Consider the following 23,456-nt stretch of genomic DNA (forward strand, 5'->3'; position numbering starts at 1 on the left):
GCTATTGCAATTATTTCTGGGCTATGAGAACATATTCACAAAATAAAGCATAATCTTATCAAAATTTGGAACAGATTTTAAAATGGAACACATTTTCAAATTAAAAGTTTCCAATGGAATGTTATCTGAAATTTTCATACAGGTTCTTTTTTTCTAGAAACTGAAAATGAAAACTGCTTTTCACCATGAAAAACGCTAAACAACACAAAAAAATGCAGACATTAAAATATAAATGAAATAAATTGCTAGTTCGTACCTTCAGTTCCTCGGTTTGCTGCTTCACTGTCTCCAGATCTGTTCCAACTGGGGACATAGATGCTAACTTGCTGTCAGCAATGTCTACCCAGTCAAATATTGCCTGAAAATCATAGTACGAAACTGAAGCGTAGGCAGAGAAATTGTGCCATATTTGAAAGTTGCATTAAGTAAAATATCAGAATTTTTTTTTTTTACTCCAGAGAACAATATTTCTGTGCTCTTTGAAAGGAAATAGCTTTCTTCAGTGAAATCTAGGTTTCTTTGCAATATAAGAGATCAAATATTAACTAAAGTATTCCATGTAATGGTTACAAGAACGTACATGCTGCAAGACAGAACTTTTATTAGCAGTAATATTTTGACAGTACTATTCATGCTGAGTATACTCTACTTCTTGAGTGAAATATGCAATTTTTATTAATACCCTGACAGGTAAATACAAGACAAACTCTGCAGTCCTTTGGAGTAAAGATGGAAGGCAGTAGCTGAGAGATAACACACTTTAAATTATTATTACAAGAAAGAAAACTTCTTTTGAAGGATAATGTTATCTGTGTAAGGAAGATGGAACATGACCCATTCAGTACATATTAGATAGTGAAGTGCTGTAACTGAGCTTGACTGCATCTCTGTAGGATAATGCAATTGTAACTTGAAAAAACAAATGAAGTCTCTCCAGCTCTGAGGCTTTGTGGGTACTTCTTTTGCTCCTGATACAATGCAGAAGAACCCCAAAAACACTCCACTTACAGATCAACAGCTATATCAATCTGGGTAACTGCACAGGGGAAAAAACACCTCTTCTAGGCCCTTTTCCTCCTGCTCATTATCTGTGATTCATTATGGAGAAAGGCTTAGGATAGCTTGTCAGAGCTGCCCACTGCTACACAGCTCCTGGAAAAAAGAACTACCCCCAGCAAGCTCAACAGGATGAGGCAGCTGCAGCTGACAATCTGCTCACAATACTTTTCATATTGTCTATTGAAATGAGCATAAGAAGGCATTTAAATACAGTTCTTTCACAAAGTACCACGCTTATAGGATGTACAATGTACAGCCACAGGAAATACAAAGCACTTAAACCAATGGCAACGTTCCTAACGTAACCATACAAGTCAACCTCTGGGCAATATGAACATAAGAGACTTGGACAAAAACACACAGTGAGGGTGCACTGGAAAAAAAACGTTGTGTTATTACTACGGAGTGTACTGCTGCTTTATCTCCACTGAACACACTAACAATTGCCCTCAGTGTCATGTGAAACTCTAATTTTAAAGATTTAATGAAACAAGAAAGACAGTAATTCCACTGAACAAAAAAATAGTTTTGCAAAATCTGACCGTGTTCAGAATCTTTTCAAATGTTTCAATCTTCTAGCCATTCACTGACAAAAGACATGAGCCATGCCACTCTGACAAAACATGCAAAGAATATGGAAAAAAAAAATCCCAAACCAGCACATATATTTTAAAGATATAAACATATCTTTAAAAAACTGCTGGAGAATTTACCTACAGGTTTAAAAAGTGAATTATCTTCTGAAGAATTGTGATTGGATAAATTATACTAAGAATTAGTATCATGGTTCAGCAACATTACGTTAATTATATTTTTTCCTTAAAATATTTAAACATCTGACTTATTAAAAAGCTGCCATTAAATGGAAGTTATTTCATTGTCCTCCACTCAAAGAAAATCGCAGCAAGTGAGTATATCGACCTGTCTTCTGTTCCTTTCAGATCATGTCAATGTGTCACAACTTCAGCTTGCCTATCATGAGAAGTACTGACTATCACAGGAAAACATGAGAAGGATTACTGTGAATTTGTGTGGTTATCAAAAAACCTCTGCTCTTATCAACAAACAAGGGGACATTAATTTTTAATCTAAACATATTGCAATATGTGAAAAACTACATGAAGAAAGCAACTGAAATAGGTATATTCTTTAATGCAAAAATCCCCAACCAACCAACCCTGAGAAAAAATCTGTCTACTGAAGAAAACAGTAACTGTAATCAGAGTGATACATTACATATCACCTACCCAATCACATGACATTTTTTACTACAACCACATTAAATGCTATTGACTCAAGATTGGGTTAGGTATATCACAGCATCTTACCTGCAGCCCATCTTGGTATTGAACAGCTGCCTGCATAGCTTCCTCAAGCTTATCGTCTCGTTCTGTCCATGTTTTGTTTAAGGCATCCCAGGCAGAATTCAGCTGCAAGTAAGTGCAATTTACTTCAATAGACAAAAATTTTTACTGCTAAATAACATGCATTCACTAAGTACTTACTGATAACACCAATAAACTAAGCATGAATAGTTCATATTCATTCCATATCAACACTCTTGTTCTCCTTATCATTGCATAGTTTCCTTCAGACTAGAGATTCTGGATTACAAAAGCTGTAAATTTCAATACTGATTACTGAATGTTTTTATTAACATTTGAATTATAGTTAATACAAGAAATACTATTATTAAATCATTTGGAGATACAGAATTTTAAAAAGGTGGCTTAAAAGAAACATACATTGCTGCACATTAGAGAAATTAAAGTACTCTGTAGTCATCCAAACAGGATTGTCTCAGTTGTCTCACTTGGCACAAACCAGATGTATCTGAAATTTATTCTAGCATTACTTTTGCAACAAGTAGCCATCTACTGTATTAACCACTGAGTATTTTTACAAAAAACCTGTCTTTTACAAAAATTTTAATCCATAAATCAATAAAATAAAATTGCCTGTACATTCTAATCTGATCTGAGTCAAGATTCATTAACCTGAAAAGCAAACCTTACTTTAACACAAAAGCTTCAGGGATATCTTATTTTTGCCACAACATTTTTACTTTCAAAATTTGTTGGGGGTGGGAAGGGCACACCAATTTAATCTGAACAAGCATCTAACATAACAGATTTAAGCAGCTGCATTTCCCATACCTCATCTATACTCTTGTTTACAATAGGTTTGTCAGGCTCTCCACAAGCAGCTCTAAGTTCAGAGCCAAGGTTCACAACTGCTTCTAGTTCTTCCTGTAGTCCATCAATTTCTTCTTTAGCAGCCTACAAACAGAAGAAAATCCAACACTCCTAGTACTAAATTTAATAATCTAGGTACAGCTTGTTTTTAAGACAGAAAATGTCAGGATTTGACCTTTGTTTTCTTTAAAGTCACTTGGACTTACAATTGGATACTTAAAATATAAGCATCCCTTTGCAGTGTCAGAGAGAAATCAACTGACATCAGGCTAAATTATAACAATGGCTTATGATGTCATTTTTCATGAGATGGAAAAAAACAAACAGGAAGTTTTAAATTATACTTCTTTAATCAGAGTGTTTTCTTTTTCAGAGGTCTTCATTCAACCTTCCAATCTTTAACTATCAGCATAAATAATTACAGGCTTAGAGCATAATACATTTGTACACCTTTCATTTAGATGTTTGTATTACTCAAGGAATCTAAAGTATGTATAACTTTTTAAAGTCTCTGACGTGCTTATTATATACATATTTATAAAAAGATATGTAAATATAAGGACAGGCACATGCTGTATGCTCATTGCAAGTAAGCACTTACACATGTTATTTACCATAGACTCTTGGGATATCATTATAGTAAATTTCTATAGAATTATCCCTCTTGGTTTCTAAAAAGAGAAAATATTCTCCTGTGGTATTTCATAGTAATTCTGTCTTTTCTCTGCATACTGTAAATAACATAGTCTAAGTTAACAAAATACTTTCTACTGACCTGAGCAGCTTCTTGCTGTTGCTTGACTACAGATGGGTCAACTCCAGGTCCCTCCAGTTCTCGAATGAAGTCCTGAGTATCTTTAATAGTATCTATAAGAGCCATATGATCACACCAAAACTTTTCAGCTAGTTCCATTACATCCAATAGTTTGGCCTCCCTTTCTTCAGTCAAGGTCTGGATATCTTCCCAAATGAGGACCATTTGGTCTAGTTTATCTTGAACAGCTAAACAACAAAGGAACTAGATTACTACCTTGCAAACAATTCTTGCCCATAAATCTCTCTACGGTTCTACAGCAGAAACATATGTGTACATTTTAAAATTTAAACTCTAAAATCGTTTCTTTACAGGACTCCTTATAATGTTAAGTGGAAACAACCAACATAGCCTTTAAAAATAAAAGAAAGGCCATATCCATGATGAATTATTTTAAACTAATACTTTGCATTTGTAAATCTTTAGCAGCTTCTCCAGGAGAACACAATCCCCAGATTAGTGGTCATCAGAAATTAAGATTTTTATATGCTGCAGCTTGCTGCATTTCCACTGCATGAAACTTTCCTCAATCTACTACCTTTAGCAGATCTATCCTTATCAGCTCCTTCTGAGCGAGCAATCATTTCCTCCCCTCTCTGTTTAAGTGTCTCATACACCGGCTGAAGTTTTTCCAGATCCACTGACACATTCTTATTTTCACTGATTTGCTCTTTAATCTTCTCGACCTCTGCTGAGATTGAAGGTGGCTGCCTCAGACGTTCAACTATGCGTTTCAGACATTCAAGAGTTGGATCTATCTTGTCATGGAACTGGGAGGGTGGTAAAGGACAGAAAGAAGTGGCATAAAAATTAGAAAAAAACAATTGAAAAATGGTAGCTGAAATTCTCTTGGAAAAAGGTACTTTAAAATTAACATATTTAACATCTGTGCAAAATATATGTGCAACTTGCAATACTCCCCTTTGTGGTTTGTAATTTACAAAAATGACCTTGCAAAAATGTACTTCTCAGATTTAAGAATTTTACTATAAAGTCTGGGCTCAGTCCCGAGACACTCTGTGTAACGATACTACACTTATGTCAAAATCTACTTGCATTTAGTCCTCCATAATTCATACAGTGGTTTGCACCTTATTTTGGAGAGCCACGGCTTTCTGATTTCATCATCTTCGAAATATATTTCCCTTAATACTAAATACACACATTTTCACATCAGGACCAATATACTGCTGTATAACCACCCATTAAGCTTTGATTTGTAAGGTCATTCAAAAAGACATTTGTTAGCGCCCAGGTGATACTAGTTAGCGCAGTAAAGGTACATTACTTTCTGCAACTAGAAGCACACAGTAGTGTGTATTATGTTCATCCACATTTGCCTGAGCCTGGGTTAGGTGCCCAGACACTCAGTTACAGATATATTAACGCAGTTCATCCTTTGGTACAGGTCCAAAGTTAGCATTTACTATATGCTTTTGGTTCCATAGAGATTCCTAAAAATCCCTCACCACCATACCCCTTTCAAATGACCAAAATTAATCAACTGTGGGTGCATTTAATGATCCTCCAGGATCTACAAAAAGCACTCAACTACACTTGGGAAAGGTGCTAGAAAGAGCAGAGCAAAACAAGATTACCTTATTATGAACAAATAGCTACATCCCTTCTATTCAAAGGAATATAGGCAGTACGAATGTAATTACGTTTTCCCACCATACAACCCACTTCAAATCAGACTCTGTGACTACTGTTAGGGACTCAGTGTTTTTGCCCGAAGTGTGAATATCATACAAACCAGCAAAATGTGTTATGACAGATAAGTAGCCTTCCCACATTCAAGACTTCTGAAAACCCTATTGTGGCAACAAAACCTTACAGAAGTGATAAAAACTAAAATGAAATTGGCAATATTCAGATGTAATTTTAGGACATATATATTACATTTTAAAATTGTCAGCGCATTCAGTAGGCTTCCTTGTACTCATACTTCAATGAATGAGACAAAGCGTTTTAGAACTTAAAAGGAAGAAAATGCAAGTCTTCACAAGCTCTCATTCTCGCTCCACAGGTGATGTCCTGCCTTAGATACATAATGCAATTTAATATAATTTAAAACCTGAAGAACTAAATCATTGTTCTTCCAGGACTGTCTAGACAAACGTTGACATAGCCATCGTAGTACAGAGCCCTGATAATATATGTTTACATATCTTAATAAAAAAAGGAGATTATATAAAATTACATTCTGGCTGTTACAATGCTTTGCTTCACCATCTGCATATACATTTACGTATATAAAATGAACCTTAAAGTATTGCATAAATAATTATGTGTTTTCTCAACATCTGATTATATTCTAGCTGTTACCAAAGAATGCATTTTTATTCTTGCTTTCTGTACATAACCAGTACAACGTGTTAATGTCTGTCACATACACAAAGCAGGGACTCAAATGCTAAGTAAACGGCTTGATTTTCAAATGTGCAGCTCCAAATTGGGGGAGGACTGAGAATTTATGATAAACACTGAATATAAATTATCAGATGTCTTTCAGAGGTGTAAATAAGGAAGGTGTTTAGAATGACTTCAAGTATAATATAAGGCCTATAACCAGTTCAAAAGTAGGATGGTATCTCATGTCACTTTTTTGTTTAGCTTCCTAAACTCAGTCTGCAGGGTCTAGGAATGTGACATAAGTACAATGACCTTTGACAAAAACTATTTAGAATGTAGACTTGATGAGACATTTAAGGTGTATTTCTTTATTTACTATTTTATACCTGAGCAGAATATAGCACTTAATTTCCAGTGACCAGAGGAAAAAGTGAAATTTCCTATAAAACCAGCAGTACAGAGCAAAGTCTTTTTATTCAGGTTTTTGTATGGGTTAATGTACACAGTTTTACCAAGTTCTTTTCTGAATTTGGGGTTCAGTAAAAGAATTTCAGTTTGGATTTAATGACAATCCAATATTTAAAAGTCTCTAGAACGTGATACCGATCAATACTCTGTCAAGGATCATTACATAGGTTGATGAACCTAGGATATGCAGCTTTTATGGACTTGATCTCAATTTTAGGCTTATGATAATGCTTTGTGAGGTCTAACTTTGCTTGCAAGACTTTTACATAACAGTTTAAGTATTTATTACATTAAGTTATCGTGGGTCTGCTACGAAGACTAAACGCTATTACTGCTGCCAAATTGCCCTCTAGTTCCACTGGTATCGGACTGTAAGTAAAGCTGCCAAGTTCGAGACATAACTATACTCAACTGATCAACAGTGACATCCACACACAAAGCATCAGCTAGTAACAGACCAGCAAGAGGAAACAGAATGAAGTGAAAATAAAATCCCATATCTTTAGACCAAATGTCCCCTTTTTTAACTTCAAAATTAAGAAGCAATAATATTTTTCAACTGCAGCAGTCATAATACTGACCAATATATAAGATTATAACCCCTCGAGAAATACAGAAATCAATGCCATAAGCAGTGATACGAACATTCACAGGCCATTAGGTTGAAAAATACAGACAAAACAGCAGTTTAGTCTTGATACATACACGTAAGATGACAATTTCTGTGTATCTTTCCATTTGAATGAATCCAATTATACTTTAAACTTAAATTAATACCTGGATACAGTGAGAAATGGCTTCATCCAGTGCCAGTGCTCGCTTTTTGACATCTTCCTTAATTTTACTGTAAAGGGTGTCAGCTGCCACATATTTCTCTTGGATAGAAAAACCTTCTGCTGGGCTCAGCTCCACCAACTGAGGCCCAGTTTTGCTCATCTTATCTATATGAGGCTTGTGCTCAGCAATCAGCTCACGCAGTTGCTATAACAAATGAAACAACTTATCAGTTTCTTATGCTTGCACCACCACATTACAGCTGTCTACACTTTTAACACATCCAGCTGGCAAGAAATTCCAAACAAATACTCTTCATCCTAATGTAAAGCACAAACAATATCAAATAAAGTCAATGACTGTTCTGCCAGTGATGTCTCCCATTCCAACACAGAGCTATCCAGGCCTGAAAAATCATAGAGATGCACTGGAAAGGTCCATGCAATACTCTTGTAGGACATATAATTACAGGCAACATATAAAATGCTGACTAGGCATTTGATGCTGGCAACAGACACTCCCCATCATATTTAGTACCTATAATGACAGAAATGGCAATAATATTCCAGACTTGCATAACACCACCATGTATGCTTTTCATGTTGACATTTGTCACTTGCTGCAAAGCCTTCCATTTAAGAACATCACAGAAAGAGGTACCGGAATTGCAAGAATATTAATTTAAATTATCCTTGATTTAAAAAGAGGAAAATAGCATAAGGAAGGGTCAAAGAAATCAGTGAAAAGGATAAAAGGACAAGGCAGACTGATCAGTAGAGACCTGGTATCAAGCTATTTTAGCAGTCTCCCCTCTGGCCACAAGACCCCTCTGTCTTCACAACAATGCTATTATAACTGACAAGGTTTAAACAGGTAATTAAGAAGTAAATTAAATTTGATCTCAGCTGCCTACTCCCTCCCATCATCTACCCCTGAAGTTAGGGAAGACTGTGCAGAGGCTTGTGGAAGTGAAAGGTCACAAGGTGCCTTCCAAGTTGTCTAAGGACTTGGATTTTATTTACTTGCACCCATAGATCTGACAAAAGGGAAAGGTTTTTTTGTGGAAGTAGCCCGATCCTTCCCTCCAGTTTTATTTATTTTCTCAGCTCATTCATCCCTTGTCAGAAAGGTCTCACTGTCCTGTGAGGCACCGTCCCTCTGAGTGCTGTGAACTCCACATGTTTCTGCCCTATAGGCCCTGTGCAGGAACATGAGAGGCACATGCTCTGTTCCTCCCAGTTCAGAGTTTGTTTAAATTAAAGACACAGAAAAGGGCCTGTATCAGTCTCAGTGTAAATAAATCCTCTTCTCTTCAACTAAGGTCCTTCCCTTAAAAAGAAATCCCAATAGTGCTTACTTGCTCCTCCTCAGAAGAGGGGAGCTGTGGAGAGTGGACTGTGGAGAGTCCCCTGATGACAAAGCAGCAACAAAAACACAAAAACCCCTGACTCTAGCTACTTGCTGAGAACGTAACTCTATTTGCATACCTTGAAATAAGAAAAATAACACTGATTAGCAGAGAAGGGGAAAAGGTGAAACTAAGAACAGTTTGAAAGGTTTTAGAAAATATTTTAGTGTTTTATTTTTGTGCACAAAGAGATGATTTGATACAAGGCCACAAGAGTGCGCATTTCTGGGTCCAAACCTTACGCTAGTACTCAGCCCAATTCGAACCAAATTGACTGCTTCTTACTTGCACAGAATCAACCGTATGAATTCCATGACTTGGAACAAAGATAGTAATCAGTACATACATCAGAACAGAAATGTAAGTGAATACAGAAAACTGTTTTCAATTCACATTCAGAACCTTTTTTTTTTTTTTTAAATAGAACAATAAATGATTTTGCCTTCTCCATGACCTGCTATTGGGCAAAGAATTCCAGTAAACAAGTATTTCAGATCAGATTACATGTTAAAATTGCCTCACATTAATCTTCTACTTAAGAAACAAATCTCAGCTAATGGCATAGCCCAAGGAAAACATAAAAATAGAAGCTCATCTGAAGGGCCTCTCATGCAAGCAGAGTGATTATAGTAGATGGGAAACAATCCTGTAAGTAAAGCAAGCATGATTTAGTTCACAGTGACTAATCAAGATAGTTTGTAAAGCTCATGTCATATAGCTAGTCTTAGTAGAGCATGTTTGCTCATTGTGGACGTAATAGAAAGCCAAATGAGCAAACCCTGTGTTTACCAGTACATAAAAGTGGCACATCTTCATCAACTGGTCTCAGAGTAAACAAGACTTTGAAGCCAGGGTTCACCCTATCTAACTTGAGTCACTTAACTCAGGCAGCTAAAATAAAACAAACCTAGTTACTCTAAGCTCAGTAGGGAGAGACAGTTTATCTCCAGTAGCCACATGGGCTTTGCATGTGCCAAAACACGCAGGTTATTAACCTTGGTAGGATACATCTGATTCCATGCAATACCACTAGCCATGTATGAAATGTACTAATTTTTATCCCAGCTGATTATTTGTCCATGTAAGAAAGCCCATATGGTGGCCAGCCCACAGCACTGTTGCCTCTATTTTGTGTTATGGTAAACAATTATTTCTTTTAATTATTACATAACAAACACAGTTGACATGAGAAATGATTATGGGATTGGCTGGAACCCAAGCAATCAATTCCCGGCCCTCTAATCGCCCGTCTTCCTGGCTCAGCTAAGTTTAGTTCCAATGATACTAACAAAACAAAACCCGATTTTTTTACATGTACATAAGATCAACATCCGTGTGTATTTGTACAGACTGTACGGAAAGGCAGCATTTCACTTTCAGGATGCTGACAGCAGGTACTCCAGTTCTTTAGATAGTCATATTTTACCTTATTTTGTTTCTTGCTACAATAACCCATGTCTGTTCTTTCTGTTTATGGGTTTGGTTTGTTCTAATACCGACATTAATGTTTACTCTTTAATATATTTCTTAAGTATTAACTTTTTTGTGCTCAGTTCTCTCACTCCAATGGCAGTTTCCTCCCCTTTAGCCCTCTTTTATGCTTTTATCTTGTTTGCATCCACAGTTTGGGAAACAGCAGAGGCATGACTGAAAACGTATTTACTTTGTATTACTATTTTAAATAATTCTTTTTCAAACAGAAGTATAACTGTCTGGGTTTTCAGCGTTTAGCAGAGTACTCCACAGTTCTAAGCAGAATACTACTTGGCTTTTGACACTTTTTTTTTTTCAAAACTGGCAAAATGCTTACCCTGTGCACTTCTTGTTGTTGCTTTAAAATTTCATATTCAAGGGCTGGTGCAGGAAGCTGAGAGATGATCATTTCTGCTTCAGTTAGCCATGGCCAAAGCTCTTCGTAAGACTCCCAGAACTGGTTAACCAGAGACTGAGCCCGTTCCAGCTGGAGGCTTCTCTCAGAATTCATTTGACAGACTGCCTCATATTTCTGCAAGAGGCTTTCCATTTTTTTCTGTAAAATAATATTAACAAAAAATAGCAATGTATGTTTTTCCACATCTATGACCTTGATTTCTGAGCAATCTTTGATAATTATAGCACCAAACCACCAAACACAGTATCAGTGTTTAAGGTGGACAGAATCAACACCGCAGGAGATCGGAATTTGGCAGAGTATTTTCAAAATAATTAGAAGATACTTAATGATACTGATATTGACAAATAATACTTTATTCATAGGGCTTCCAGTCAAGTTGCAAATGATTTGACTGCAAATCTTAGCTCCACTTCCTTAATGAAGACGGTTATCTTCTGTGACACTTGGCACAAACTAAGTTTTCCACAACATTTCTGAATCAAAGCATCACAAACAATACACAGTTTTTTGGGTTTTTTTTTTTTTTTAATATGGCAAGAGAATAGGGCATCCTGTTGTGCTTGTAGCTTACAAACTTGAAACAGAAACCACAAAACATTATTTTCCAGGTTAGCATACATTAACTAATAAGGGTACGTTACCATCAATAGTATGATAGAACTACAAGGTTTAAACATTACAGATCTACTGTATTTGGCCATGTGATAATAAAAGAAACTATCAACTAGCTATACATTTTTCCTGTGTAAGACCACCCATATTATCATTTTTATTAAATACTATACGTGACAATGTACATAAATGCTAGCCTTGGAAAAACCAGGCATATAAGCAAGCCATTGATTGCGAAGTAAAGACTTTTTCTGGCAGAATAAGCGATCCTTTCATTTGTTATGTCTTGCATGTAAATTAAGTGCAGAGATGCTATCCAAAGGACAAAACATAGCCTAACACGTAGATATACAGTATTTTTGACAAATACAAATATTTAATAGAGACTCACATAAAACTGCTCTCCCTTATGACTGCAGTTTCACAGACAGAACATCTCATCTATTTTAAATTCACTTAAGAGCAAATCAAATTTATTCAGAGATCCTCCAGCAGAGCACAACTAGTGAAGTATTGCTGTTCAAGGAGGGTGGTCATTGGAAGGACTAAATTTACACAACATATACAGCCTCAGCGTAATTTAGAAAAAAAACCCCAACCCCACAAACTAATCCATTCTTAAATGCCAGCACGAAAAATCTGTCTGTACATATATACAGCCCCAGCATCAGGTTCTGTGTGTGTGTGTGTGTAACAAACAATGGCATAAGAATGCCTTTCATGGACTGTGTTAGTCAACAGGATGCAACAGTCTTGACAAGTAAGGTCTGCACTGAAATCAGCAGAAATGAAAGTAAAGATTAACACTGAGGTGCAGCCACTGAATCCAGCACAGAAATACACACGCCCAGAGCATCACTGACCCAAGAGAACTGGGGAAGATAAACAGCCAGATTCCACACACACCATGCCAGATGACTAAGACCTATTCACTCCATTGTCCATTGGCTAAAATACTATTTACCATGTATGAGGATGATAAATGGGGCTTCAAATTAGTATCAGGCAATGAAGCAAGTAGACAGTGTTTGCTCTTCAAACATCCTGAAGGAAGGAGAGTGATACATAACAGCATTTCTTCTAGTATTACAATCCTCAGACTAGAAGTGGCTGTAATGAATGCTTTTCCATTAGTACTTCGAAAAAGACACTACAGAAATCCTACTTATATATTATCTGTATATCTACCACTGTAGCTGCAACTTAAAAGAACTTTACCTTCATGGTCTGTTTCTCTTCTTCCGTGCACGTGTTCATAATCTTATCCCCAGATTTAACAAGTTCATCTATAGTATCTATGTGCCTCAAAATCTCCATGGTAAAAGCCTTGAAACACAATAAAAATCGGTCAGGGGAAAAAAAAAAAAAGAGTACATGGAGCAAACACTATTCTTGACATCCATTATGATGGACTGAAAATTAAATCATGCCAGTGCATTTTCTAGATGGAGAGTGTGCTGGCCAATAATTAACATGACAGTTGGAAATGCATTTCTTTTACCTTTTGAACTTGTAGCTGAGCTGTGGTCTGGTCTTGCTCAAGCCTAATATCACCCAGAGACATCAGTTTCTTTTCTGTTTCTGCAATCCAGGCAAATTCAGCATCAGCTGCTTGATCAAACTAAATGAGTGAGACACAAATTAGTTCAGTGGTTCTTAGATATGAAATTAGAACAACTGTTGCAAGAATTTTAAAGACTAAAAAGCATACTTTTGAATTGTTATAAAGATAGAGGCTCACTTTACATATGAGGTTTTTATATAAATGACATACAAAGCCCAAAATCATTTTGAGGGACTGTAAGACAAACAGCTTAATTCATAAGCATGACAAAGCAACATAAGCAAATTCATTTTTCCAAAGCCTACAGCCCTCTAACAGACATAAGAAAATAAAAAGGGTTATAATTTCAGAGTTTTAACTTGACCGTCTATTTTCATTTTGTTCTACCTTCACATGTCTTTTCCATCTCTATGTTTATTATTACTGCTAGTGTCGCAATTATCCTCAGAAATGGCTGTCTGATGTTATCCTTTTAATCTTAAGAGCTGCTTTGGTATTAAATGATAAAGGCAAGACAATCACAATTCAACTAAGTCAGTGGAAAAACCTCACTGAATTCAGAAAAGACAGGATTCAATCCAAAACTAGACCTTGGATTAAATCTGACAATTTTGGGGGGCATTTGGGTGCAGCCAGTCCTTTTCCTAAAAGATTAACTTTTGACTACCATTAGTCAACACTTATGTTTCAGAAATTACTAAAGTAATGAGAGGATTTAAAGGATTCTGTTTTTTTACTAGTTTATGAAGAAGAGCATGAGATCCCGCAAAGCAGTACATGGGGATATAACTCTTCTGAAAAGCAAGACCAAATTTAAAAAAAAAAAAAAAAAAAATCATACATTCTCTCTTCAGCTCCAGTTTACAGGCACGTGTCTCAGCACACACACATGGCATTACTCAGTGGGGACAGCTTTGAGTTTAAGCCATAGTGCAACATTACATGGGCGATCAGATGCACAAAACAATCATCGCAGAAACTACTCAGAATTTATTTATTTTAAACTCCGACCCTCACTGCAATTAGCTGAACATTAATATGGCTCTGAGTTATTGTGTCAGTCTGTCAGGACGTTTTAGGTCAGAACCTGCTACTTGACTTCCCTCAGAAGTCTCTTTCTGACAACCCCTAGTCTCTCTTGTCTTTTAAATCTGCTGGTTTGTGCTTCTGTGGCTGTAGACCATCACAGCGCCGCTCCTGTAACGTAGCTGGAGCTGACTTTAGCCACTAAATCAGCCTTGTCTTAGTGTTTAATCATGAGTCACACAAAAACAAAAGCAGCAGTTCCCAGATTTCATTCTTTATGAGTCAATGTTTTTCAGCCTTTATAATCCATTTGTTACATGCAAGAGAGCACAAACACTCTTTTTCACTATATATCACTTCTCATTTAAAGTAACACAAAGTAAGTTTTGCCCTAAATATTTTGACTTCCTAATACAAAAGTATGTTCTGAAACACCAGAACGAAGGACATGCACCACTGGTAGTTAAATCCTGGCTCTAGAAACTGCAGTTCACAACCAAGATCTTCAGAGGCTATATCTATCTATAATCCAAACGAAGGAAATGAACAAGGTGATTTCAAATATTAGATGTACAAATTAACTGCAATGCAACTTCCTGATACCAAATATTCACGGGTATGTAAGTAACATTGAGCAAATATGTACTGGAAATAACAAAATCAAGGCATGACAGTGAAAATTCTAGGTTACATAGCATCAAGGAAGGACAGGACTCTAAACTCCATTTGCTGAGGGTATAAGATTTGCAATTTGTGATGTTTAAATATAACAGTAAGAAATAAAAAGCACAAAATTGGTACTCTCTGCATCCAAAACTTGAAGTGTTTTCTTCCCATTATGCATGACAGTTATTTATGAGCTCTGAACTTCACTTGAGTCACTATAAAATCACCTATTTCTTCCTCACCCAGTTTAATCAAGCATAGTTCATTGTGGTACTTTTTCTTCCAGGAATGGCTGACTTCTGCATATGAAGGCATTGTGATTTGCTCTGTGAACGCTTTCTAAAGCACTCTCTATGGCCGCTTTAGAGTGAAGAACAAGTAAGCCAAAAGTAGATATGATCTACTGTTTCTATGTAGCACTCCTTCACTAGGGTAAGACACCAACCAATGCCTTCAGTGTTGAGAAATTAAGATTAAAACATACAGCTAAATTTACCTCTAGAGTAACTGTATCCATCTGGGAACATTTTGCCCAGGTAGTTAAAAAACAGGACATTGCACTAGTCTATTAAGCCTTTCAGCTTCCATTTACAACATGAAACAATATGCTTCCCCATTCCCATAGCTTACTGCACTTCTCACCTTGGCCCAGTAACATCCAGCACGGACTCCACACTACTCCCATTGAACCCTCATATTCTCAGCGGCTTTGTCCTCCACCCAGAACTTTTTAATAGTACAGGCACTTGAACAAGGTGACACACGGTAAGCCTACAGAGCACTAGCTTCTCCAAAAATATTTTTTGTGTGCTCTTTCTCTAAGCTAAAAGTAGTTGATGCTTCACTGGAAGCACGTTAAGCCACCTGACATTTATCATCGGACATGGTGTATAGGAGTATATTATGGTGACGCAAGCTGGGCTGAAGTGGAGGTTAGGGGTACACAGGACTAGGGTGCAATGCGCCCTTGAAATGTTAGCTAGTGGAGCAGCTGCTCCGGACCTTTCATTCCTGGACCTCAATCTGCTGAACTTGTACTGGGGGATGCAACATACTGAGTTCAGATAAGTTGAAGGAGAGCCAATATATACTCTCCTATCTCACCTTATCACTCACTAAAAAAAAAAAACAAAAAACCCCAAACAAAATCAAAACCAAACACCCTTCATTTCTGAGGATTTGGTAAATGAGACAAGATAATATTTACTGCAAACCCCTTAGAAGAAACATTAAGTTATTTTTAACCTCAGTTACAAGGAGATCTGAGTTACTGCCAGCCTTTTTTAGTCAGCTTTCTGCAAACTTTGAAAATATCACACATTCTTTCTCCTTGTCTTGTTACAACTGTTTACAGGAGCTATTAGCAGAAACAGAAATCTCCAGCAATATTTTTATGTCTGAACTGTAGGCAGACATTGGAAGATCCGTTTTCCATGATGAATTTCTAAATAAGCTTAAACATGGGACTATTTAGTGATGAAATTAGAGTTCCAGTTCTCAAAGTGTACCTACACATACACCTCTGTGCACGTACAGAAATGTACACATATTAAATAACTCAATTTTTGAGCCCCAAGAAGAAAAGCATTGTAGCAATTGTTATTTAAATCCTCTACTACAGCTTGAACAAGATGATCCAGCTTCTATTTGTGGAAAATACAGAGGAGCAAGACAATCAGCTGATGCTAAAAGGTGTGGCAACCCTAGTGACTTCAGAGTTGCATCCAGTAAAATTGTCTGGGGTTCTGGACCACATTTTACTTAACACAACACAATCTACAGAAGAGATCGGCCATTCAGCTCTTAAGTAAACTCCCACTTAAGGAGCCACAGGACAGTTGCAGAAATTTAGCTACAAGACTGATGTTGGTGTCAACAATAAGGCAGACAACTACAGTGTACACATTACCTGAGTTCCAGCATTCATAACTTAACAGTGGAGTCCCATTTCATTCAAACAGGCCTTTTGCTGCTCCAGCACAACAAATTTTTGTCAACATTATTAAAGTACATCTTTTGTTCAGGTACACATGGCCAGACACTGTTATTGCCCAAAGAACAGTTTTCAGTACCTGCTGGGATCTCAGGATGGCAGCATCAATCTCATCCACCTTCTGACAGATCGTGTCACTCACTAATCTGTAACGTTCGTTGTCCTCCGTTAGCATCTTGTCAAGCCCCTCTCTGGCCCTCCATGGCACCAGCTCCAGGAAGGCGCTGCCAACTTCATTCAGTGTGTCCAGTAAGCCTTTGTTTTTCTTTGCTTCATTATTCAACTCCTGAAAAAGGCCATTTAAAGTAAATATACCAGAATACAAGATGAACACACATAGCTTGCACATGGTTTTGATTTGGTTTTTTTTATCCTTTCAACTACTCCGTAAGTCAGGAACTGAAATGTTCTCCACACAAACCAAAGGGACAAATTAGCACACTTATTTTCAGCTCAGTTGTATCAGCTTTTTGACACTGAGCTTTAAGCTGTTTGATAGAAAAGTGGGTGATTCTTGAAGAGAATTTTCTACAGAATATATCTTAAATATATTTCTCCAGTATGACAGTCTGAAATTCTTTGTAATTTTGTAAGAGTTGTTAGTACTTAACGAAGCAACCAAGGAAAATAAAACCAACGGATATTATTTGCAACCTGCAAATAAGGAACTAAATCACTAGCAACTGAAATCTGTCATGCAATAAAGCAAAATATGATTAATTCAAGTGATTTCCTAAATGAGCCATGACTGGATTAAATTCCAGTCAAATCATGACACAATGCTTCAGGAATGAGTTTTTGCCTGTACAGAAAACCCCACCGCTGTTTCCTTTCTTTTCATATATATATATGGAATTTAATGGAAAGATTTTTTTTTTTTTTGCTTACCCCCCTCAACATTCTCTGCACCATCCAGTTTATACTACAATTTCTCATTTGAAATAAATATTGTTAAACAAGTTTAGTAACATACATTTTAAACGCTGACTCTTTATACTTTACAGGATTTTATCCATGTCACAAGTAAAGAACCAAAATAACTTTGTTTGACAACTTAAAGAGTTTTCCTGGGACTAGGTAGCTGCTTGAATAAAAAGGAAATGGTATGCTTCTCTTGTGCTAAAAATAAACCTCAGCCCAATTTCATAAGTGGTTATACCAGATGACCCTGGAAAGTGAGTTTGATTCTTAACTAACATTCTTAACTAACATTTAGCCAAAAGTGATGATGCCAAAATTAGTTATTCACAAAACAACTTCATGCCAAACATAAGTTAACACAAAAACTAGCTGCATATAGAGCAATAAAAAAAATCACAGGTTTTGAAACCTACTTTTTGTCTTTCTTTTACTTGGCCTAATTCTTCACCCTTTGGTATTTGAGTTTCGTATGAGAGTAACTCCACCTCCACTTCGTCAAGCCACTTGCAGAGTTCCTCGTGAGTTGAGTACAGCTGACGTGCAAGCTGCAGAGCCTGCTCTAAGGTCTCGCATACATCAGAACTCAATTTGGTAATGTCTCTGTATCTTGCTTTAACGCCTTCTAGTTTATCTTGAATTATTACAACTTCATCACCTAAAATATCAGAGGGATGTTATTTCCTGTGATCACAAATATTTTAAAAGCAAAAAAATCCCCAAAACCCCAAAAAAAACAACCCAAATCCCACACCCCAACTATTACAGAAATCTCAGTGTTTGATTTATAAAATAACCCAAACAAGATGACAAGGTCAATCCTCAACTGTTGTAAATTACCCTACCATCACAAAGTCCACAGAGCTACAAAGTTTACCTCAACCCAGAATCTGTCCTTGTCTTTTTTCTGCTTTACTGAACTGTTAGAAAATAAGGACTTAGATCCAATATTTAACACAAACGTTCCTAAAAAAAAATCCACCCTTACAATATTTCTTATAAAGGCACCCCCAAAAATTATAAAAAAGTTACTGAAAATGTGAAGGGGAAAAAAAAAATCAACAAAATACTACCTCGATTTTCAATTACAGTAATATTTGACATCACTGTACACCCTCTAATTATCCATTTGAAACACAACTCAGAGGCTAAAATAAAACAACCTACTGAAATTTATTAGCATATATTCAGATTTCATTATAGACTATGGATAACGTCTAAGTTTAGAACAGAACAGGATACCCCCTTCTACCCCTAACCATATGGGCATCTTAAAGAGTTCAAGAACTTTAGAAGTACTGGAAAATCCGGACAGATGTTGATCGACAGAACAGACACATTGTGTACAACTGGAATGAACTTTTCCCACGGTATTAGCTCCAATGGAAGAAGCTTTTCTCTTGCAGTAAAAGGTAGTCTAACATCTCGTTCATCTGTGGATGCCCACAGGGAATTGACTGCATCCACTGCCAAACAGCCCTCCATTATGAGTAATGTCCATAACTTGCTATTAGGAATGGAATGCAGGTTCACTAAAATAATTTTCCACTAAACATAATAAAGGATTCAAGGGCCAAATTCTCTGCAGGCCAAAAAGGACTTTTGCTCACTTACATTAATAGTAAAATAGGCCCAAAAACATAACCTACCTTGACCTCAAACCTTTATGAAAATAAACAACTATGACCGCTTAAACCAGCAAATATGGACTAATATTTAGAAGTTCCACTTTAATTTTCCCATAAGCATTTACAAGCACAAGAGAAAAAGCCTGATGAATCGTTGCTCACCTGTTGTTTGCTTGAGAAGCTCTAAGCCATTTTGTATAGCCAAATCAACATTCTGTTTTCTAAGAAGAATCTCCTCAAGAAGATCCTAAGAGAAAGATCATTTGTGTTAGCACAGACACAACAAATTATATTATTTTTATTTGGAATAAGCATACTGACTTTTTAAACAAAATATATTAATAAAAAATGAATTATGGAAACATAAATCAAACTAAAAATGACTTAAATAATAAATTGACATAAATCAAAATACAGGTAATTCAGAGTGCTGTTTCTCAATAAATTCTGTATTGCAGTCTTGGACTGACAATTTGCTCAGTTTTTCATGGATTTCATTCAGCCAGTTCATCAATTCAACTTCGTCCTCCACAAAAATCTGAGCATTGCTGTAAGCTTGCTGGAGAAGTTCAGACCTGCTGGTGCTCTTCTCTTGAATCTCAGTGTACCGGGCCTGAGAAAAATCTAGCTTTTCCTGCACCATATCTTTATCTTCCCTGGAGCACAAAGTCTTTAGAGATTGACCAGTGCTAATGGCCTGATGTAAACTCTTTTTGTGAGCTAGGACATCATCTTCTAGGGCCTATATTTTTTTAAATCATGAAGAATAATGGAAAAGAAAACTAGAAAAACATAAAAGAAATGTAAGTGGAACTCAATAAAAACTGAATTAAAAAGGACACATTGCCAATGTAAATATAGAAAACTCAAATTACAAATTACAAATTCAGTATGGTAGAACATAGGTACACCACAACAGCTTCGCCAGTTGTGTTGTACTTTACAGAAGCATCTAAAAGGAACAACAGAAGCAAGTGTGTGGTTTGTATCTTACTGTATGTTCAGAAATTTGCTGCTGCAGTTGGGAGGCCTGCATTCCAATGACTTCTGCATTTGCAAGCCTCTTCTCTGTGGCGGTCAGCCACTCCACCAATGGCTCCAGGACTTCATGGAACTTCTGCGCTACCACCAAGATGCCTTCCAACTGACGGTTCCTATCAACAGGCCAAGAGAAAGGTCATTTTTTGTGATGAAGTAAGTGAGAAATAGTTTAAAAAAAAAGTCCCTTGAATCCTTTGCAAAAAAAGGAAATAATTCTGTTTTATTGTAGGAACTAGTCACCAAATACAATAGAAATATATCCACAATATTCAATGAAAACCAAGGTAAAGTAAAAATAAAATAAAATTAAAAAAAAAAAAACAAAAACAAAAACAAACCACCTCCAAAGCTGGTTGAAACTCTTTTAGCTAATATGCAAGTTTGGGGGGGGGGGAAATCACTTTATTCATATACTTCTTGCTAAAAATAATCTAGCACTCAATTCAGCAAAGCATTGGTTTATACCCAGCTAGGATAGGTCTCAAGTTTCTAGCTGTCTTTAAGCATAAAGTTACATTCCCCTGACTATTAGACGTTTTAAAGTTAGGCAAAGGCTCTACTGAACCAGAACATATTGTCATCCTTCCTCAGCACTGTAAAATATCTTTAAACATTTGCTCAATGATGTGAACTGGCTCTACTTTTGCATACCTTGTTCTGGATAAAAGCTCTCAATTAAGTTAGTGACAATGGTAATAAAGCACAGAGACTTGACCTTCAAAATAAAAAAAGCAGTATCGAAAACATTTCTATTTCAGTATTACATTTCAGAGAATGCTCCTGATTACAGGAAGAGTCTTCTCTACAACCACTGCTGAACAGATTTCATTCAAGCAGACTTTTAATCTTAAGAGAGATTTGCCCTACATTAAAAACATCACAATAGTGTCTTTCAAATGGGGATCCCATTCCAGATAAAAGCTATGTTTATATGTGCTTCCCAAGGCCTACAAACAAAGTAAATTTGACACACTTTGCCACATAACACTCAGTGAAGTACTCTACATAGTTTTCAAAAACATCCTCAAATCTCTTCATTTCTAGAGACCTGCCAAAGAAAAACAGAGACAAGCTTGCAGCTAATATATGGCTTGGAAAAAGCTGCAATTTGATTTTTAATGAAATACCACCAGACTGGGAGAATAATATTAAATTAAACATGACATTAACATTTACCCCAGCTAACGAGTCAGATTCCTTCAACTAAAAAAAAAAAAAGAAAGAAAAGTAGTGGTCTATTAGTGGCTGACTCAACTAATAAAATAATCATATTATTAGTATAAGGTAACAAAATAGGTTCAGAGTAAAGGAGCTAAAGAGGGGTTACCAGAAGGAGCAGGAGATAACAGAGACGAATTCAATACTACTCTAAGCACCCAAATCCAAACACATCCATTTGTTCTTCACTGTAAAGCTTCTCTCTTCACTTCAACGCCTCTTCTTCAACTTTCCTAGTCCTCTCTTGTTCTCAATTATACGCCTTTTTCAGGCCACCCCTTATGCATGTTCTTCTCTCTACTCTGAACAGGCTGTTCTTTTTCAAATCCCCACCCAGAAAATATGTTCAGCAACCCTTTCAACACAGATTTCTTCAAAGACGCTTTACAGTACATAACTTTCCATCTACAACAACTCATAAATCTGTGTGTGTGTATACACAGACGTTGTGTATATGGTTTTGGGGGTTTTTTTTGTTTTGGGTTTTGTTTTTTTTAATTGGAACTTTAATTGGACAGCAATGTCTTTAAGAGACTGTCTTCTGTGTTGCTAGAATATATCTATGTACTCTGATGGACCTTCTTCTTCTTGAGAACTAAGAGAGCTCAGCACTCTGCATAACTACATCAGCAACTGACAGCATGAGGATCTCTAAGTTGTAGAAACTAATTATATGGATAACACCAAACAGAAAAAAGGAAGAAGAGGTGAGGGCCCCCTCTTTGTAGCAGCATGTCAGGATTTTGAAGTTCCAAGGCAACACCATTATTATCTGTTAAGTGCAAAATTTGCACTCGATTCTATGCAAAACAGGTTCTTGCATCAAGAAACTTGCATTCTAATGAACTAAGAGATAAAATATTCAGAAGATACATATGCAGTTAATCCTAGCAGACTGTAGCATCTTAAGGCTAAACTTTTTTTAAAAGCTCTTGGTCTGTTCAAGTCACTCATCTCCACTTTTCCTTCAGAGGACCTATTGCATCAACATCAAGACACAATAATGTAATGTAATAACAAGAATGATAGCACTTACAAAAGTTCACACTACAGAGTTCCACATGCTGCTCCTAGTCATCTATCACATGCTATGTCTACATTTTTCAAATCTATGAAAGAATTTCAAATACCTTGCTTCAGCTTTAGAGAGCAATGCATCCCATCGACTATCCAGGAAACTCAACTGTTTCAAGATTTTCACTCTATCAGCAGGTTCTGCTGACTCTGCAATTTTCTCCCCTTCACGCTTGATCACCTCAACAGTAGGCTTGCGGTCATCCAGCAACCTCTGGAGAAGCTACAGAGAAAGCAATCCAGGCACCAAGTTATTAAGAAACACTGTATTAACGCAAGTGTAAAAACAGAAGGAGCTAGACTTCTTGAAAACGTGTTAAACAAAAAAAAAAGCAATGCCTATATTGTGAAGAAAGTGTGAATAATGCTAATCAAAAAGAGACACACACCCACCCCCCATACACCAACCTGCTCCCCCCCAACACATGCTCACGTTAATTTCTCAACTGTTCTGCTACGAACAGCAGTTTCACCAAGCCCAAACAACCTCCGTGGTTTCTAGGGGGTTAAGATGTGTGGCAGCCTGAAGAGTGAAGGCATAGAGGAAAACGGTCTATTTAAAACCATTGAGGGAAACAGGCTACAGTATCTGATAAATTTTATAGGAACACTTTTGAGAAAAAAAAAGATTTAGCAACACAATAGATAATTCTGATATACACAGAGACAGGAAAATAGATACAAAAACTACTGTATAATCACTTCTTTGAGATACAATTGAGCTCACTGATCTAGTCCAGTAAATTCTC

At 36.5% G+C, this 23,456-nt stretch overlaps 1 protein-coding gene across 1 annotated transcript in view; it reads right to left on the minus strand.

Annotated features, from left to right (window-relative positions):
* LOC104461085 (dystonin-like) overlaps positions 1-23,456 on the minus strand; it is a 70,849-nt gene that overhangs the window by 41,712 nt on the left and 5,681 nt on the right. Inside the window, exons 4-18 of the mRNA XM_010072540.1 lie at positions 22,764-22,930; positions 20,369-20,528; positions 19,790-20,116; positions 19,537-19,621; positions 18,163-18,404; positions 16,908-17,114; positions 13,081-13,200; positions 12,798-12,905; positions 10,884-11,102; positions 7,669-7,872; positions 4,607-4,838; positions 4,030-4,256; positions 3,216-3,338; positions 2,388-2,489; positions 257-358 (exon numbers count right to left, since the gene is read on the minus strand). Of these exons, the coding sequence (XP_010070842.1) occupies positions 257-358; positions 2,388-2,489; positions 3,216-3,338; positions 4,030-4,256; positions 4,607-4,838; positions 7,669-7,872; positions 10,884-11,102; positions 12,798-12,905; positions 13,081-13,200; positions 16,908-17,114; positions 18,163-18,404; positions 19,537-19,621; positions 19,790-20,116; positions 20,369-20,528; positions 22,764-22,930 (2,625 nt within the window). The remainder of the gene's footprint in view (positions 1-256; positions 359-2,387; positions 2,490-3,215; positions 3,339-4,029; positions 4,257-4,606; positions 4,839-7,668; positions 7,873-10,883; positions 11,103-12,797; positions 12,906-13,080; positions 13,201-16,907; positions 17,115-18,162; positions 18,405-19,536; positions 19,622-19,789; positions 20,117-20,368; positions 20,529-22,763; positions 22,931-23,456) is intronic.

This window comes from Pterocles gutturalis, unplaced genomic scaffold, assembly GCF_000699245.1.
Source record: "Pterocles gutturalis isolate BGI_N339 unplaced genomic scaffold, ASM69924v1 scaffold15642, whole genome shotgun sequence".
In the NCBI taxonomy this organism is placed as follows: domain Eukaryota; kingdom Metazoa; phylum Chordata; class Aves; order Pterocliformes; family Pteroclidae; genus Pterocles; species Pterocles gutturalis.